Genomic DNA, 19,856 nt, shown 5'->3' with positions numbered 1-19,856 from the left:
GGGAGACTTTAGGCGTTCTGAATATGTAGAAATATTGCAAAGCCTCCCTCCACAGTGCTCCTAGTACCAAAGTCGAGTTTGTGAAGCATTGTATCACAATGTGGGGAGTGAAATGTGCAATTTCACTTAACCCAGGGCATATAAAACTAATTTTATAAGGGTCCTCCTTATAATTACCTGACCCCTGCACTGCTGGCTAGGTGTCCCAGGGGAGACCCTGGGGGTACCTAATATGCCCAAACAGTGTAGGTCATCCATTTTTAAGTGCCCAAAACACCAAAGTCGAGTTTGGGCGCAATTTACTTTATAAAAGAAGTCCTGCAACACAGGGCTACTTTTAAACGGACCTCAGACTCAGCAGTGCACACATGCAAGTGAAGAAAGGTTGCTGGCCTCTAAACTGCCCTATTATATTCTAGGGACTTAGATGTAGTTTCAATCCCCTGCCCTATTATATACTAGGCCCTTATAGGGTAGGTCATGCCAATCACAGGGGTACCCCAACCTGTAGTGTACCATTGTGCATGTAGGTGTTTTCACTGTATTCTAAGTGTCTCTTTCTGAATAGCACTGGCCCTGGGCCTGGTTAGGCAGAGCCCAGGATCACTCAGAGTCAGTTACTATCAGTACCAGTCAGCACAACGTGGGGGAGTGCCCAGGGCACAGGATGACTTTGCAACAGCCTTCCATTATCAGCAACATGTGTTGCCCGTTTTTTTGTAACCTTTGATGCCTTTGAGCTAAAAACAATATTTTATTAAAATTTAAGATTATGCAGCAGTTGATGGTTTATGTGGCAAATGCGGTACATATATGGGGAAAACACTGCAGCCACAAATCTCCCGAGTATTGCCCATGACTCCAGATGGCCTAGTTAGCCATTTGTATAAATGTAAAAAATATTCTACTATATACTGGCAACCAATGGAGTTTTCCATTGTTGGTGAGAAATTGAGACTTTTCTTGACTTAAATATGACTCGTGCCACACCTTTGCACCTGTTGGGACCTCGGTGTTGTGCAAGAAGAGAGCCCAGAGTTAGCTTAGCTACAGTAATCACACCTGCAGTACATTTCTCACCAAAACCCATTCTTAGGAAGCCTCCAAGAGTGCTGAATGGTTGGTGCCATCAAGAGTTGGTAGTCAGTTACTTTCAATGCCTAAGACATATGCTTGATCACTAAGAAGTCCTTGATGAATTAAACTTTATAATTCTTGACTACTATAGAGATAAACTGACCTTTAACCAGCATATTTAGCTATGGCAGTTGCCCAGTCAGCTCAGTCTTTGCTATATTCAGTGCTAACTTGCTCATTGAGTTCAGTGAAGAGTTCATGCAAGGTGTACAGTCACAGCTCCTCTCTCTCAATTTGCAGCATTAGTGAGAAGTCATTGACAATGGCATACGTCTGAAAATGCAGTTGCATTCTGTGAAGACCACAGCCACCAGAAGCATACATCTATTAAAGAGCGTGGTGCAGGGCCCCACTATTTGTCTATTTAATTATTGTTATTTTGAGACACCCCACATGTCCCTTAAACCAACTAGAGTGTCTTGAAGTAATACAAAAAGAAGATGGACAGAAGGCTGAATATTTTCAAGCATTCACCCAAGTCACAGATCTGGGTTAAAACCTTTGTTCTTTTGCTCAGTTCGCGACCCCATTTTGGACCCAGCCATATGAAAATCAGTCTTGACCTTGCTCCCCATGGGATCAGTCCAGCCCAAAATGCCAGGCCAGGTCCTCCCTGTACTGGAAAACAAGCATCCCATAACCAGTTTCTGGGTATTACTCTTCATCAGCCAGGCTAGCTTAAATCCAGTGGTGTATTGGGCACCGGACCCTTCCCACTAAGGGTAACTTTTAGCAACACAAAAAGTAGAGGTACGAAATGCTGAACATTGTCAAAAATTCACCCCCAGTCAAAGATCCGGGCTAAATCCATTGTTCATTTGCTCACCATTCCACACCAGTTTGGACCCAGCCATCTGCAAATCAGTCTTGACCCTGCTCCACATGGAAACAGTCCAACCTGAACTGTTGTTCCTCCCTGGATCGTAAAGCAAGCATCCTGGGGCTTGAAGCCAGGCAGATGGTTTATGGCCCCATAGGTAGATTTTTCTTTAGCTCTGCACATAGATCTAAAGGCCCACAATGTGGCGAAAACACACAATGGTCACTCTGGAATACCTGTGGGCTATGTCACAGGTACATATGGAGAGAGAGATGGTGGATTGTGCCCTCTCGATTTGTTAACGTTAGTACAAAATGATTATCAAACGTTCCTTGATGGTTTTACGTGCGTGGTCTTTATTTGTTATTCCATACACTAAAAAGGCAGCCGGCACATGTTTCGCCCTAGTGGCCTATAGGCCGTGGGCTTTTTCCAAGGCAGTTTTGTACCGGGACCTCAGTGACTGAATACCTTCCATCCAGAGAATCACAAACTTTACCTGCCTACATAATTAAATTCTGCCTTGAAAAAGCCCACAACCAATAGGCCACTAAGGCGAAACATGTGTCGGCTGCCTTTTTAGTGTATGGAATAACAAATAAAGACCACACACGTAAAACCATCAAGGAATGTTTGATAATCATTTTGTACTAATGTTAACAAATCGAGAGGGCACAATCCTCCATCTCCCTCCACACTTACCCCCACAATGGCTCTTGGGTGAAGCCTTTTGCGAGGAATGTGCCACAACACAATTGGGCCCTGACAATTGTAGCACCAAAGTCCAGAGATTTTCACCCAAACAGTTACCAATACAGGTACATATGGGGACTGCTGTCAACCTGCTGGAGATACAAGTAGGGTGATTTGTTTAGTTGGGCCCGCACTTGGAACAGGAAAATTATACATAATTACATATTTGCACAGAATGCGAAATAGTACACCTCCTAATATTTTTTAACTGAGCTCACAGATTTCTCCATACTTTTTTCTGCTAGTCTGAATAAATGTACAAAAACCCACAATGCATTCCTGAATTGAGCCTTAGGTGAGCACAACCCTCATATTGCCAGGGATCCAAGTCCATGGAATTGTCGCTCACATGCCCTTCAGGCTGCCTCCCGGCACTGAATTGTTGTCTTACCGCTGCACCTGCATATGAAGAGTGGTGGCAGCCAACTTTTTTATTTTTATTGATGTATTTATCGATTTCAAAGTGAGGTAAACATTCAATAGTACAAAGTGATAAAGAGCGAGAAGGTCATACAAACACCACAAACCCCCTCTCCCCCATTCCCTCCCAGGCAGAGCAATATCTTAATTTCAGAACAGTTCGAACACAGTAATAAATTCTCTTATGTAAGACGATAGCAAGGGCATTTATGAAAAAAAGTTCTTACATATAGTCCACCACTATGGGTGAGGAAATGTGAACACACCAATTCCAGGGTATCTGTTTGGGAGCTACAAATGTCATGGCGTTGAGCAAGCACCTGCACAGGGCCATCGAGCTGTAGATGGAAAAAGAGGGGGGTTGTAGCACATAACATTCACAATAGGTCATGGTGGGACACCAAAAATGCCGCAAGGAGGGCCCAGAAATCTTTGGGGCGGGATGACTCAGGTACCTCCTCCTCATATATCTGTAGCTGATCTCTACAGTAAATCAAGTCATGGAGCCATTTTTTTACAGTGAGTGTTGTCTTGGCTCCCCAGCACTGCGCAACCGCCCTTTTTGCGAAGAGGGTAGAACTGCACTGATGCGCCTGTTACATGGCTTAAGACGTTTAACGAAGCCCAGCAATCATATCTCAGGGGTACAGCACACAGACTCCAACAGAATATCAGTGAGAATGGTCGCCACTGCAGTCCAAAACGCAAACACACCCGTACACATCCAAGCAACATGGAGAAAATCCGCATCCGCTGCTCCACATCTCACACAGAAAGCAGTCTCTCTCAGACCTTACTTGTGTAACTGTAAGGGGAAGTAATATACCTGATGCAGGAATTTGAAATGAATAATTCTAAGATTACAGTTGACTGTGAGGTGATCCGTAAGTTGGCAGCACGCCGTCCAGACCTCTGGTGCAATAGGGATGCCCAACGCTGCTTGCCATCGTAAGCAAGAGGGATGCTCCTCCTGTTCCTGTTCACGTAAAGAGGCATTGTGGAGTTTTGTGATTAGACCCTTGCGACCCTCTCCCATCAGCATTGCCTGCAACACCCGTAGAGTAGTGGGCTCAGCAGGGTATTTTGGATATGCAGCTTGGACAGCTTGACGAACCCGGACGTGAACATAAAACTACGATCTGTACCATTCTGTGCCTCATGTAGTGTTTTAAATTGTCCACCCTTGTATAAGTCGCCCAGCCGAGAGATACCCGCTGTGGCCAGTTCTCGTAGGGCAGACGCCTCCTGTGCCGCAGAGCTATCAGGGTGTGAAGCTAGTGGCAGCAGTGGGGCATATAAATAGGATAGCTGAGCCCGTGACCCAAGCATTCGCCATGCCCACGCCATGCAATGTGTAGGGTTGATCTTGGTCCGTGGGCCTCCCGATCCCCCTGAGAGGACCACTGCCTGCAACGGGACAGAAAGAAGAGCATCTGATTCAATAGCCACATGGGGCTGAATACGCTGGGTGAAATGCCAATAATGCGCAAATTGAACCTGCGCGCACAAGTAGTAAAGGCGAAAATCAGGAGCCTCGAATTCCCCTCGGTCAAAAAGCTGCACTAACAGATCCCACCTGCATCTGGGCTTCTTACCACCTCACACAAATGTTACTAGCACAGATTGCATAGTGCGGTACAGCACTATGTTCAATTTTATAGGGATGTTGACAAAAAAATACAATAATTTAGGCAAAAAGACCATTTTTACTACCGCTATCCTATCCGCCAAAGAGAGGGGTAGGTGCACCCATCTCGCAGCTTGTTCAGAAATGCACGTAACCATGCAATCGTAGTTCTCAGAAACAACTATATCGGGATCCCTATGTACCCAAGCCCCAAGATAGTTCACAGGGTCAGATGGCCAGACAGTGGGAAGTCCAACTCCACTTCTTTCGTGAGCGCTGTTAGAGGAAACACTACAGAGTTGGACCAATTTATCCCAAGGCCAGAAAATCTCTCAGACTGTACATACTCCGTAAGTAACGCAGATAGGTGCACAGCGGGCTCGCGGACATATAGCAGCAAGTTCTCCGCGTAAAGGGAGACAATCAACGGCCGCTGCCTGAACCGCAGACCAGCAGCAGCGTGTTGTTGGAGCAGTTTACATGCGAGGGGCTTGCCAGCCAACTTGTCTCCCATTTATGGCTGTGTCTTTTCTGTACTTATGCTGCTGTTGGCCTGTTTGTTTAGACTCGCCCTAAGCTTCATTGTTTTATTTAAACTTACGTTTGGGTGGTTGTTTCTCAAGAGTATCTTTTCCTATAGGAGTGTAGATTTCAATCAATCAATCCGTAGATTTGTAGAACACTACTTGTCACCCTTGATTGTATCCAGGTGCTGAGATCTGAGGTATTAATGTGTGTGTAAGAGGTGCACCCATGAGTCTAAAGGACAGCACCTCTGCTTCCTTTTTTATATGGCCTACAGTTATTTCAGAAACTGTTTCATAGCACCTGACAAACTGCATTCCTAAGAACAGGACGGGGTATGCCCGCGTTTGTCCTTGATTTGTTTTTTGTTTAATAATTTTTATTGAGAATGCAAAAGAAGATATAACAGAAATAGTAATACATAAAGGATCCATAGTAGTAACAATTACATCTATCAATAGTATGATTACAATAAATATGAAAAAAGGGAAAATGCTAATCAAAACACATAAATTACATATAATTGAATTTTGGTTTTTTTAAATATAAAACAGAAAAAGAAAAAAGAGGGGGTAAAGTCGGAAAAGGGGAGAGAGAGGGATTCCTGGTGATCCAGTGGCTTACCAGCAACAAGTAATCCAACACTATATACTCACCTGGGCCCATACACACTATTCACAACAACCTGGCATTAACCGCTGGGGTCATGTTTTATGAATTTCTTACCATACTATTCTTACTGGCTCCTAACTAATCTTTCACTTGATCATAAAGTTCTTTCCTCAATCGGTGGACCATTAGTTGAACTAGTTGATGGTGAAATGACATAGATCAATTTACCTGTAAATGTTAAATGATCACAGAGTCGGGAAGAGTTTTAAATCTTTATCTAAGAAATTAATTTCTTGTGAATCACTTACAAAGTACAGAACAGTCTCCGTCTACTCATGGAGGATGAATCAATAAATCAAAAATTAAATACATTTAATTTTACCACGCAATGTTGATGCATGACAGGAGAGTATAGAGGGGAAGGACATAGGCACATAAATGGACATATATTTATATTTACCAAGTATGGTGAGAAAACCAACCCCCTGGCCAAGGGGCTGAGAAGGGTCCCCAAGGAAAGATCTGCGACCAAAGGCTTCAGGACAGGAATCAGGACAGGACAGATAACCTCTCTATCACGACGCTTGCGTAACACCCCTCTCTGACACTCTCTTCCTCCTCGAGATTCCTCTGCGATCTTCTTCTAAATTAATTAGCTTAAGATTTATGGTTCTGCAATTCGATTCTTCTTCAGCATCTCTCGTCACTCGGACAGCATCTCGGTCTCTGAAGCCTCCAGCATCGACGTCTCTCTAACTAACTAAGAACTACCTCCATTATACCCTACAATATTCACGTACCTCCCAAAAATGTTTCAATATCATGAAACACCTAACTCTGATTGGACAGGCAAGGGGAGGTGATCATCACACCATACTTACATATTACTCTTTTCAGCATTTTGTTAATAAACACATCCCCTTAATTCTTTATTCAAACTTTATTCATAAGTCTTTATTCCCACCCACATTCACATCATAATTGTCACAAATTATAAAAGTTCACAGGTTCCCATCCATGTCAGTGGACTGTCTTTCCAGTTCCCAGGAAAAGTATCCCTTCTTAACCTTGGACGTTGTTCAAGATGACATCGCTTCTTCCAGCTCAATTGTACTATACATGTGCAGGAAAACAGGAGGGAAACGTACTATTGTTCACATAAAAAGACCCCTAATAAGCACTATTGAAAAGAGTCAAAAAGACAAATGTTAAAATCAAAATTAAATGGTTTCACTGTATACCACCTATCTCTATTCTTACTCCATTTACTTATTAATGCTTTCCCCACATTAGCATTCGTTAAATAATTTGCTTTCGTTTTCAGCAAAGTAGCTGCCAAAAATGTGAGTTTCATAACAGCCATCTTGTTAGCAACTGCGCAAGTGCTAGAAATTCCCTCCAAGCAAAAGTACGACTTACCACGTAGATGCAGTTGACGCATGCGTACTAAAGATTTTCAGTTAGCGGCCATTTTAGAATCACACTCGAGTTACTGGTAAGTAAGACACATAGGCAAGCTTCTCTTTTCTTGTAAATGTAATGTTGTGCATATTAATTTTCACAATGCGAGGTTAATACAGGGTTAAAGGTTGCTTGAGAGGATTGCATCTGAGCAAGTCTCTTTTCTACGAGTCCTTGTTCCATCACTGGATTTGTTTTAAGATAGCCGGTAAGACAGCAATAGATAGCGTTTTGTGCATAGCAGTGTAGAGATAAGCAAATCCTTCCCAAGGTATCACATTGTTGATGAGTAAAGGCAGGCTCTGAGGAGTGGGTGAATGGGGTCCTCTGCCCATTGTCTGTAGGATGTTCTGTCTGCGCTACCTATAAACAGCTATTAAATACCCTAGCATTGCTCATCTGACTTGCTGAGTTTGTTGGGTCTGTTCCAGATGAAGGGGGTAGCCTGACAATGTAGCCCAGAATTGCCCCGGAAACATGAGTGGACCTAGTTTAGCAGGATCATTGACATGTGGCTTTTGCCCTGAAATCACTGCATGTGTTACTGGGAAGTTAATGGTTCATCTAGGTGCTAGAGGGAACTCACGGCACAGGTGAGTTGACTTCATTATACTCAGTACAGTTCCATGTATTGAGGTGAACATGGGGTAAGGTTAGCCATGAAAAATGTCTTCATGCTATGTGGTGTATATGCGTCTACCACAAATATATGTCGCCTCTCACGAGGGGTATGCATGGTCTGGTGATCTGGGCAGTAAGCAGCTGGTGCACATTTACCCTTATGTTTAATCCAGCTAAGTGCTGACAGATTATACATGGCAAGAAGAGGGGACACTTTTCCTAGCCAAAGAATGAACATTGTATATATACTGCGCGGACTTCTCTATTTTACTACATTTTTACTAATCTCAGGGTTGTGACCCTTGAGAGTCTCTGACTTTCCTCAAGGCCACTGATTGGAGCTTTGGGTTTGGGACCTCCAGGTAGATCTCTCTTGGCCACAAGTTGTGTGGGGACAACCTGTGCGTCTGCAGAGGGAGGAGAACTGGCATGAGTCTGAGTGACTTACCTGTGGGTTATTGCACAGAGGTACTAGAATGCTATGTTTAGGTGTGGCCCTCACTTTGATTCAAATGAGTGAAGGAAAATAACAATATGCTTCCTACAGCATTTTAGTGTACACTACTAAATAGCAAGCGGTTATTAGAAAGGTTATGAGAGCATTAGCACCGGTGAATAATAAAAAACGAATGCAAGAAACTAGCTAACATTGTATAAAAGCAGTCTAACACATTCTTTTTTATCATTTTCTGACATGCTGACGAAATATCCCCACGTTTTATCCTCTCTAGCTGGAAACGAAATTATGGGTTTATTGCACTATTCTCCACTAATCAAAAATGTAGTAGTCAGTGATTGCTTCCCAAGATGCTTGTGAGAATATGGCATGACAACTATACACATGTAGGGCACACTAGGAAGCAATGAAACTCCTGTTCTAAAAAAGGCTGAATGATGCTATGGCTAAGTAAAGCATCATTAACGAAATATAAACTTTCCAAACCTGATGAAACATCACAAATCTACAATCATTCATAGCATAACGAAATTAGATGATAAAACCCATATTATATTGACAGGCCGAAGCTCATGGCTCACAAACGTCGGGTCTGCGGTGTAAACGTGCAACAAACCAGGCCATGATTTGGCAGCTTGTGAAACTATTTTCATTCCAACTCATCTTGCTAAGAAATGCCATGTCAGATAGAAAAAGTATAAAGAGGACTCTTTTTGTCCCCATTGAGTGCCCCACAATAAAAGTCAGTGGGACAGTGGGTAGCTACTGAACTTCGTTACGTTGCACGCAAATTCTGCAGAGAGACTCACTGCTCTTGAGAATACAATGAATGCAGTGGAAGGGAAGCTGAGTGGCATGGAGGCAGAGTGAAGAGAGTAAGGTAGGGGTAAGATAAGGCAGGGGCAAGAAACATTTACAATCTGGAGACAATCCCTGGAACAGCAAGCATGTGAATCCTGCTCAGGTTTGTGAGACCTGACAACAGCCTTCAAATCCAGTGAAAAACTCCCAGGAGTTTGTTTTTGTGAAACAAAGTGTTTGTAAGAGTTTGGTGAATGACCATCAAAAGCCACTGCATTCGTCCACCATGCTTTTTGTACCTTTTCAGGAATTGCCATGACGGCAAGGTACAGAGATCACCGATCACCACTGGGTCTCCAAAAGTTTCAAAGATCTTACAGCATTGATATTGTACTGATCTTCATGAATTTTCTACAGTAGAGGGGGGAGATTTTGAGGTTGGAAATTCAGAATAGGAGGGTTCTATGTTCTTCTTTTCCAGACATGCCCCTCAAGATGCTTGCATATAAAGCATCCTTTCATTACTTAAAAATGAGATGGTGGCGAGAGGGCTGAGAGCATTGCTGGGATTCTCAATATCGCTTCAATCAGGCTAGAAAACTCTTCTGTCCGGGTCTTCTGGATAATATGGGGTTGATGGGCTTCGATCAGAATGGACTGTGGCTCCCCTTTGAGGGAATGGGGTGTGGGTGGGAAGGAAAGGAGGCATTACTGGGTCAAGGAAAAGAAAAACAATTAATAATATCATTTTGGCAGTGTTTCTTGTTGGATATGTTGTTTATGACAATGGTTTTTCACACATGGTCTGGGACTACCGACCACCCCCCCCTCTTCATGCAAACAATATTTACCATCAACGTAGTAATCAGTCAGGTGAGAGAATTCTTTGGAAGGCAGGGGGTCTCACAACCCCCCGGCCGTATTTATTAAAATATGAAAACAAATTAAAAATGAGTAAAATAAACATTATTTACACAATTATTAAATGCAAAAAATTCAGACATTAGATTTACAGCAAGGTAGACAGGTATGAAGGGCTAACCTTAACAAATGTCTAATACAGCGTGTTTCCTAACCGAATCTAACATCCTACATATCAATTTTGCATTCTAATAATTTCTGGGCCTACGGCAAGGTCGTTAACCGGTGTCAGATCCTTTCCCCAGCTACGCCCTCACGCCTGAGTGCGCATGCGCAACAAGGGCCCGGTTACCGGGAGAGTTCATCCCTCTCCTGGTTACCCTCGTACGCTCCGTGAACTCCATTTAACCAAAAAAGGAGGGCCCTTACACTCGCGCCATTTGCTGACGTCATAGTGTATGTGCGGGGTGGCTACCAGCCCGAGGAAAGCGTGACTCCCTCCCCCGCACCCTTCCAAGCAAGCGGATATCCTGCCCCTGAAGTTCTAGGAGAGACCAGTGGCCTCTCCCCTTGGGCAACCCCATTCGATAATGGTGCGCCCCCTAAGGACCTTAAATTGCTGCTCACCGATTATGACCTTACCGCCACAGGCCAGCATAGTTGACCGACTATCTGGCCCCCCCAAAATGCCTACACTGAAAGGTCATACCTTCCTAGCAAAACCTTCTACCCATGCCAGTATGTTCATTACCAGTAGGTCATTACCTGCTTCTGTCAAGTAGACCCCATCCCGTAAGTAGAACTGATCCCCCCAAATGCACCCATGTGGGATACTCTGTAGGTGAGGTGTTCGAAACAGTTTCTCCATCTTATTGTTGACCCTCTTTACCGAGTGATTCAACGCCCTAACTGATTCCCCCCCTCCACTGAAGTCTAGGTATCAAATGCGACCACACTGTGGTGCAACCTGGTAACAACTTCACCAGCCAACCTGCCGCTGAGATAATCTCTTCCAACAAGACCCTTCTGCCTAGCGTCACTAAATCATTCCCCCCCAGATGCAGGATGACCACTGAGGGCGGTGGGGTGTGTCTTTCGAGTAAGTCAGAGATGTAGCCCCTAAGCTGACTAAGGCGGAGCCCCCCTCTGCCATGAAAGGAAACATTGAACCCCCCGCACTCCACCCTCCATCTACCCCCTCCTGAAAGAAAAAATGGTTTAGCACGCTTCACATAAGAATGATCAACCACCCATACTACATGCGTCCTCCTCTCGTCTTCTTGCCGTTGTCGAGATGTTGATGGTTGCATTTGCTGACCCTTTAGTAGTTTCCGTCTAGAAACTGAAAGATAAACATAAACAAGGCAGGTGTCAGGGGGGGATGAACTGACCCTTACAACATGTGCAGCCGCACATAACGCTTATAGGCATTGGAAGACCATCTCCCAATCCTCTTCACACTGTCTGCATGCAATCCTCTTGCAGTGGCCTCGGTGGCCACCCCTATCCGGAAAGAATGTGTTCCAAATTGCTTGGGGTTCAAACCTGCTCTGGCGATAGCCATTGCTAACACTCTTTGGAACTGAAACCTGGTCAATGGGGTACCATCCGCATGTATTAACAATGCTCCCATTGCCTCATCCGCCCGTTGTCTGATGAACACCTCCACATGCGACACTGGGCAGCACGGGTTGTTCGGTGCCCGGTGTAGCACCAAACTCTCCCCCAAGGCCTCTTGATCAGTCTTGGATTTCCGAATGGTAACCCACATTGAGTCGCCCCGGATAGTAGTATCTGTCAGCTGTAGGCCACCTAGCCTGTCTAGTTTGTTGCTAGCCACTAGTTCACTTACCCGCAATGCCCCGTAAAATGCCAGGGAAAAAGCGGCTTTGAAGAGGAGTACTTCTACCGAAGAGCTGCATGTGTCAGGCAGGGCGAGCAATACCGCTGCCAACCTTTCTAGACCTACTGACCTTCTGCCATCAGCGGTGTTTGCCTGTAGGCGCTGCCACCCCTTCATCGCTTTTTGTACTAAGAAGCTTTCCGTAGGATCCCTGACCCCCTTTGTCTGTGCAAAAAAGGAAACAGCTGCCTTGTGTCTGCTAGCTGTCACAGCTGAGCGCCCCTCCTTGTGCAGTGTGTCCATGTACCCAGTAAAATTTGCCTCCCGATCCCATTTGGCCTCCCAATCCTATCCCTGAAAATTACAGTAAGACCTGAACGCCCCTTCGTAAGCTCGCCTGGTCCTGGGAGCCAGGCTGTCTGCCACGAGGTCCTGTAGTTCGGGGCACCAATCTGCCAAAGTGTTGATGGGAAGTGAGCTGGGGAGGCCTCTGCAGCTGGTAGGTGTTCCCTGAATACCTGCATCTTAAAGCGAGAAGGGGCGTCAGCTGCATTATTCAAGACCCCTGGAACATGTTTGGCCCTGAATTGCACGTTCAACTTCATGCATCTTAGCACAATCTCCTTTATAAGGCGGAGTATCAAGTTACACCGTGCTTCCTGTTGATTGATGCATTCCACTACAGTCATGTTATCCGACCAGAAAATGACGGATCGATTAGACAATTGATCAGGCCAGACCCTTAAAGCAACCCATAGTGGGAACAGTTCTAGGAACCCTATGTTTGTTGTCAAACCACTTTCCTCCCACCAATTGGGACACCTTTGTGCCACCCACTTGTTGCCAAGTATGGCGCCAAACCCTACACTGCCAGCAGCGTCAGTCCATAGTCCTAACTCTGCTGAGGTCACAGTGGGGGCATTGCCATTGAAATCCCCCAGAAATGCAATCCATATCCGCATGTCCTGGCGAACCTCGACTGACAGTCTCGTGTGATGGTGCTTATCTCATGGCCTGCGCAATTGAGCGGGAAAATGGGCGTGCCATAGTGATGACCCTTAATGCAAAATTCAGCTGGCCAACAGTCTGCTGCAACTGCTGTAATGTGACTTTCTCCTTCACCAAACATTGTTGAAGGGCTGCCGTGAACTTCGCAATTTTTTCCTTGGGTTACCTGAAACAACCCTCAACGGAGTGATGTTCAATGCCTAAGAATTCTAGGCATGTAGATGGCCCCACTGTTTTTCCTGGCGCCAGCGGGACCCCAAAAGCACGCATGAGCACGCAAAACTCACGCAATGCCCACGCGCACTCCTTTGAGCCCGCCACCCCCAGCAAGAGAAAGTCGTCAAGGTAATGCATCACATGCTGGTGGCCCGTAGATTGTCTCAGAACCCATTCCAGGAAAGAACTGAATGTTTCAAAGTAAGCACATGAAATGGAGCAACCCATGGGCATACACATGTCCATATAATATTTGCCTTCGAAGGAAAAGCCCAGCCGGTGTTGGTCAGATGGATGCACTGGCAGTAGTCTAAACGCTGACTCAATATCTGATTTCGCCATCAATTCCCCGGGGCCCAAAACTCTCAACATCTCTACTGGCTGGTCAAAAGACGCATATTTTACACTACAAATGTTCTCGTCAATCGCATCATTCAATGATAAACCTCTAGGTGCTGAAAGATTGTGTATGAGTCTAAATTCGCCCTTTTCTTTCTTCGGGACCACTCCCAGGGGTGAGCAGACAAAATTTGGTACTGGGATGTCAAGGAAAGGACCCGCTATTCTACCTAGGCGCAGTTCTTTCTCGATCTTTTTTGCTACCACCCCGGGATTGTGTTTAACTGACAACTGGTTCCTACACTGCGGTGTCCCGGTATAACCCCCAGCTGGAATCCGAAAACCGTGTGTGAAACCTTCTTGCAGCGTCCTAGCGGAGGTATGGTCTGGGTATCTATTGAGCCAAGGGATCATAGCCAACACGTCAATGGGAGAGTGTGCGACCTGGGGTTGTTCCCCGCTATTCTGGTTTCTTTCTCCCCCTGTTACCTGAGGTACTACCCTTTGACCGGCATGTTGTTTCTGGGTGGGAAGGGTGGCCGCATATGAAACACGCTTGTCTGAATTTGCACGTGCCCGGTGCCCTGGTGCATGTTCACCTGTTGAAATCCCAGCAAACGCCCTTCCCGCCTGCATTACCTCTGCCCTTATTGGCCACTTCCCCCCCTTGCGCAGACCGAAAGGGCTGCTGAAAGGGCTACTGGGGCTTGGGCGAATATCCTTTGTTCCAGCTAGTGCTAGCGCCTGCAGATTGCCCCCTTTCAAACTGAGAATGCCAGGAAATTGAGTCAACTTTGTCCCAGGCTAAAGATTTGTTAAATTCCCTAGCTTTTCTGAACGCTATGTCATATTCTTTCCATGAATCTCCTCCATGATTCTCACTGAACATTGTAATCCTAGTCTGATAACAAGCCATCTCCGCCTGCATTGAAGGGGAACGTTCAGCGGTAACCGCCGCAAACACAGAAAAAGCCCTGATCCAATTGATGAGCGTCTCCTCCACCCTGAATTTATACAACTGAGACCGCCATTCACTAGGCAACATCATATCTTTCTGCGACTTGGCATATTCCCATTCCCTGTTGTCAATCAGCAATGAGAAAATATTTACGTATTTGTCTGCCCAAATCAATTCTTTCACATGTTGTGCCAAATTCTCCCCCCTGGAGGGTATCGTGCCTTTGCCTAATACTGGCAAGGCAACCTCCTTACTACTTTCAGCAAGTTGCATTGGTTCTTCGGTCTTGACTGTCCCCGCATTCCTCGCCGGACCTGTTTGGGGAGAAACTGGTGTGCTTGGCATGCTACCTTCGCCCCTAGCCACCATGATTTTCGCGACCATTCTCTATGCCTCTGCGGTGGGGTCAGCTGCGGAAGGTAACATTCCCCCAATCCCCAAGCACGGAAGTACTGCCGCTATCTGTGCTGCTAATTCTGGGGGTACCTGACCCACCCCGGGGGATGGGCTGGCCGGAATATCTGGTGGGACCACTGTCGGGACTAAGTCTATAGGTGGCGTGGCTGGAGCCGGTGCTACCGGTGCACTTATCGGGATAGGTGGGGCTGCCGTGGGCGTTTCAGGTGCTGTGCCGGGGCGCTCCGTTAGGTACTGGCCCCGGGGAACCCCCTCCTACACGGGGATTTGGGGGGGCGACTACAAGCCTTCTTAGCTCTGCCACGTTTAGGTGGGGCCTCAAATTCCCCCCTCGGTTTTGGTGGCACTATTATCCGCTTGGGCCTCGCTGATGGCCCTGCCTGTGCATTAACCCTCTCACCCAATTCTGCCACGGTCTTTCCCAATGTATCCACCTTTCCCAACCTCTTGTCCATTGCTGACATTCTGCGCATCATGGTCTGAAACATTAGCTCCATGCGCGAATTCCCTGCACCCCGTTTACCCGACATTTTTACTACTAGCACCTGCACTACTCAATACGTCAATTATGGGCACAATGTGCCTTGTACCTGTCCCAAGTTGGAGGCTCACAGGCTGGCCGTAAGCACCACGCAACTGTGACTGCACACACCAGCTAGCCTGGAGTGTTTGGGCGAGTGAACTCTAGCCCCGTGGCCCGCCAGAAGCAGTGAAATGCAGGCCTGCCCATGTCCTCGGATTCCGCCGTCCACTGTGAGCTCCTCAGCTACTCAGTCCGCAGCAGCCCTTGTCTGTTAGCCTACGATGAAAGAAATGTTAAAACCAAATCTTGGCCCCACGACACCAAACATTCCTGTGCAGTTGGATAACACTTTCACTTCTCGCCTGTTCAGTTATCTAACAAATGCAAATGGGGGGGGTGAAAGCTTGCCCCCTTAAATCACCCCTAACTTACACAGCCCCCCTACTAACCCCCTAGTCCTCAAAATGTACAATAGATCCAAAAGTACTTTGCTGCAATTGCGAATTATGTATACAGCCTGTCTTTCATACAAAACACCTTCTTATTGGTCACTTTTATCAGTTGCTGCAGCTGGGCTGTGCCAATCAGTATGCAAACGCAGTATCTGAAATAATGTGAGCTTTAGCAAATTATTCAGGACTGCCCCGCTTAAAAAACAGGGCTGTTTAATCCCTTAAACTAAAATGTAACAGAGTCTGCCAGCACATAAGACTCAGCGATCTGTTTTTCTTTAAAAACCCCTGTGGTCTCCCATCCAGCTGTTGCCCAGGCCGCCCTGCTTCGCTTTGTCACAATACCTTCACTTTGTGCAGAGCAACAACCTCCCCCACGCTCCGTTGAGCCGATCCTCGCTCTACCGCCGCCCGAAGAGCCCGCACAGTACCTCGTGCCCGACTGGCTTTGTAACCCCCCCGGCCGAAGCGGATATCCTCCCCGCAGGTTCCGGCCTAGCGTACACCCGCTCAGCTTCCCTCGTGTCCTTGCTCCTCCAGTGCCAATGCAATCCCTGTGCAAAACACGATTGTGGGCTACAGGCCCCTCTGTTCACCACGAAAAACGTCGACAGTCACTCCCGCTCCGCATGCGACAACCTGTAAAAATAAAAAATAAAGAAAATTAACAACCCCACAGCGGGGCGAGGAGCGAGCCTGGGAAGCGCGGGCACAAAGAGGGTGCTTCCCGCGTGCCCCAGGCTCTTAAACCCCCCTTCTGGTCCCGCCCCTTGACCCGGAAACACTCACACCGCTTCTGGGCCAAAGGCGGGACCGACCAATCCATAGGAGCAAGGGGGGCCGGGCCCAGTCATGCGTGCATGGGGGCCGAGCGCCCCCCCCTCTCCTTTCTTGGTTGAACAATCATATGGGTTTATCTTTCATAAAAATGATTTAAATCTAAATAAAAGAAGTTGAGGGCCATGTCAATAATTATCTTAAGGCTTCTGACCTGCTGGGATGCGGTAGTCAGAAGGCAAAAGGTTGAAGTGTCAATTGACAAGCGATCACTGTGAATCCTCATCTCCTATGAGTAGGACTTCTGTTGTTAAACCATCCAAAAATATACATGGACTAGGCACTATGCAATGTTAGCCTACCTTTTTACAGACCTCTCTAAAAAGATGTATAGCTTGGTAGAATCGCAGGACTTCTGAAATGTGTCTTGATAGTGTCCTAGTAGTTTATCAAAGTGAAGTTTGGCCTTGTGACCCAGATCAGAGTACCTGGGTTCCCTAGGAGTATAGTGCTCTACAGAAAACAAAAAATATTGAACTAGACTTTCTCTAGCATTAGGTCTTTAGTATAATATACATGTGTGATTTAAGTATGCATACACTTGACCTCATTAATGTTATTGTTAATTAGTACTTGTTTTGTATTGCAGGTCGAAATGTTAGAGCAGAAATATGGGGGACACCTGGTCTCGCGCAGGGCTGCATGTACAATCCAGACGGCCTTTCGCCAGTACCAGCTCAGTAAAAACTTTGAAAAGATACGAAACTCACTTCTTGAGAGCCGCATGCCCAGGCGAATATCCCTACGAAAGGTTAGAGTCCAGAACTCTGAAAGTTTCTCTGCTGAGAAAGCCCTGGTTGAAGGGTACAACTTTGTTGGGATTCCACTGGTGAGGTCACCATCTTTGCCAGCCACAATCAGTGGAGCCCTGACAGAACTGGAGGACTCTTTCACAGAACAAGTTCAGTCTCTGGCGAAGTCCATTGATGATGCCCTCAGCACATGGAGCCTGAAGACCATGTGTTCACTTCAAGATGGCAGCTCGTACCAGATACGAGAGACTTTTAGTGCAATGCAGCAGAACCAGGAAATGGACAAAGCTGAGCTGCAAGATCAAGTGAAAGATGAGGGCTTGCAAGACGTACTACCTAAAAGTAGCAGCACCCTCATGATGGCCTTCCGGGATGTCACTGTTCAGATTGATAACAAGAACATTTCTGTCTCATCTTCTACCTCTGTGTCAATGTCTAACTGCCTAAGCAGTGCCCAGGCTGGTCCAGGCCAAAGTTCCAAGCCCACAGAGAGCAAAGGCACTGGAGACAATAGCATAGAATCCACCAATGCTCTAGAAGGACTGGTAGATACCAGAATCATCCAGAACAGCCACACATTTACAGAGGTTAATGTCAACACCAATGGTTTGGCGGGAGGGCTGGTGGAACAGGGACAAATGATGGTGCAGCAAATGTTCGACTCCAATAATGAAATGGGACACAGCAAAGGCTTGGAGTCAGAAACAGCGGACAACTCGGAACAAATGAGCAGCAGCAGCACCTCCACCTCGGCCAAGTCAGCATCTGAGGTGTCCTCTAAAGAGGCCCTTCAAGCCATGATCTTGAGTCTCCCCAGGTACCACTGTGAGAATCCAGCCAGCTGCAAATCACCCACGCTTTCCACAGACACCATGAGGAAACGCCTCTACCGCATTGGACTGAACCTCTTCAATGTGTAAGTAGACAAAGGCATTTTCTTAACCGTTAAACACGCTTTTATTCTACAATGTCTCTACATCTTTGTCTTAATCTGTCCATGCTGCTAAACTCTGCCGTCACTTATGAAGCATTAGGTGCAAAGTACCGTAAGGCAACTGTGTTACCATACCAACTACTAACCTTGGTATAGAAAAACAAATGAGTACTCTTTACCCAGATATGCATCTCTAAGAATAAATGGGCATATAGAAAGGATGGACACAATGGACTCAAAACCCAGCTTGGGTTTTGAGTCCATTGTGACATCATACACTGGTTATCCCAGATTAGTGGTGAGAACAGTACGATGGTGACTGAAGGTATATATATATATATAATAATGTGGTACGAGAGTGATGTGAACAGTGGGTAGAATGCTCTCCACACTGCACAGAAGGGAACAAATCACACATTTCACAGACACTCTGAGCAGATAAGAAAATGTCAGCTGAAATCAAGATTGTTGAATAAGAAATTGAATCGAGGGAGCTGTAGAATAATCAGTTCAACCTTTTCCATATGCAGCTGTAGACTGCATAATCTTACCTGGTTGAAGCGAGATGAGATACAGTGTGCTATATTTCCTGGCATAAAGAAGCCAAATCACAAGGCAGCGAAAAAGGGCTTTAAATAGTGTGTCCACAAATTTGCATTTTTATGTAGCGCACTACCCAGAAAAGAGCATTGGTACATTGATCACAAAGTACAACGCAGATTTCATGGACAGATACCTCTAGTTTCCATTACAGATAGCAGTATTACAAGAAGTCAACCCAGCTGTCACAATACTAATTGGAAGGGCACATTTTCAGAGACCTATGTGGTGTAACGTTCTACATGACTTTTAGGGAGTTTACCTTGTTAATAATGAGGCTTGGATCACAGGGCATGCATTCAAAACAATGTGTAAAGCCAGGTAGACACACTTTTTACTGAATGTGCAATCAAGCAAAATGTCAAAATTATAACCTGCTTCCGAAAAGTCATGGCACTAGAACTTGAGATATAGGCCTGAACTGCAGGCAGGGCCTATACAAGGCTTAGGACCTCTAACAACTGGTATAGCCGGAGTCAAACATAGGCTTGGCGCAGTTTTTGACTCAACAAAATGACCCAAAAAGTCAGCTGCAAGCGGAGGAGTGTGTTCAGCCGCACCGTTCATGCTGATTTTTGGTGCCGGATGTTTGTTATGCACTGGAAAACCAGTGCGAACTGCACCATGCGAAGCTCAAGAGGGTGCTGCTTCTTTCTGCTGCTTGACTATATGTTCTATTCGAGCAGCAGCTTCCTCAACGTGAATGTAGTTTTCTCGATGTGAGCGGTAGCGGGCATGCACGACTATCCGCATTTAGAAATGTTGCCGGGAGGGGGCCTGGAGTACAATTTTCCCCGCATGCCAACTTAATATTTATTTATTTTATTTATTTAGAAGTTTGTAAAGCTCTCAGCTACCCCCAATGGGGGTGTCCCGGCGCTG

General features: G+C 46.0%; 1 protein-coding gene across 1 annotated transcript in view; it reads left to right on the top strand.

Moving 5' to 3' along the window:
- Positions 1-19,856, top strand: part of IQSEC3 (IQ motif and Sec7 domain ArfGEF 3) — a 382,113-nt gene that overhangs the window by 26,444 nt on the left and 335,813 nt on the right. The window contains exon 2 of the mRNA XM_078673720.1: positions 17,278-18,356. Coding sequence (XP_078529846.1) covers positions 17,278-18,356 — 1,079 coding nt within the window. The remainder of the gene's footprint in view (positions 1-17,277; positions 18,357-19,856) is intronic.

This window comes from Lissotriton helveticus, chromosome 1_1 (genome assembly GCF_964261635.1).
Source record: "Lissotriton helveticus chromosome 1_1, aLisHel1.1, whole genome shotgun sequence".
Lineage (NCBI taxonomy): Eukaryota > Metazoa > Chordata > Amphibia > Caudata > Salamandridae > Lissotriton > Lissotriton helveticus.
The sequence above is the reverse complement of the archived record's forward strand: the minus strand, read 5'-3'. Positions and strand labels throughout refer to the sequence as shown.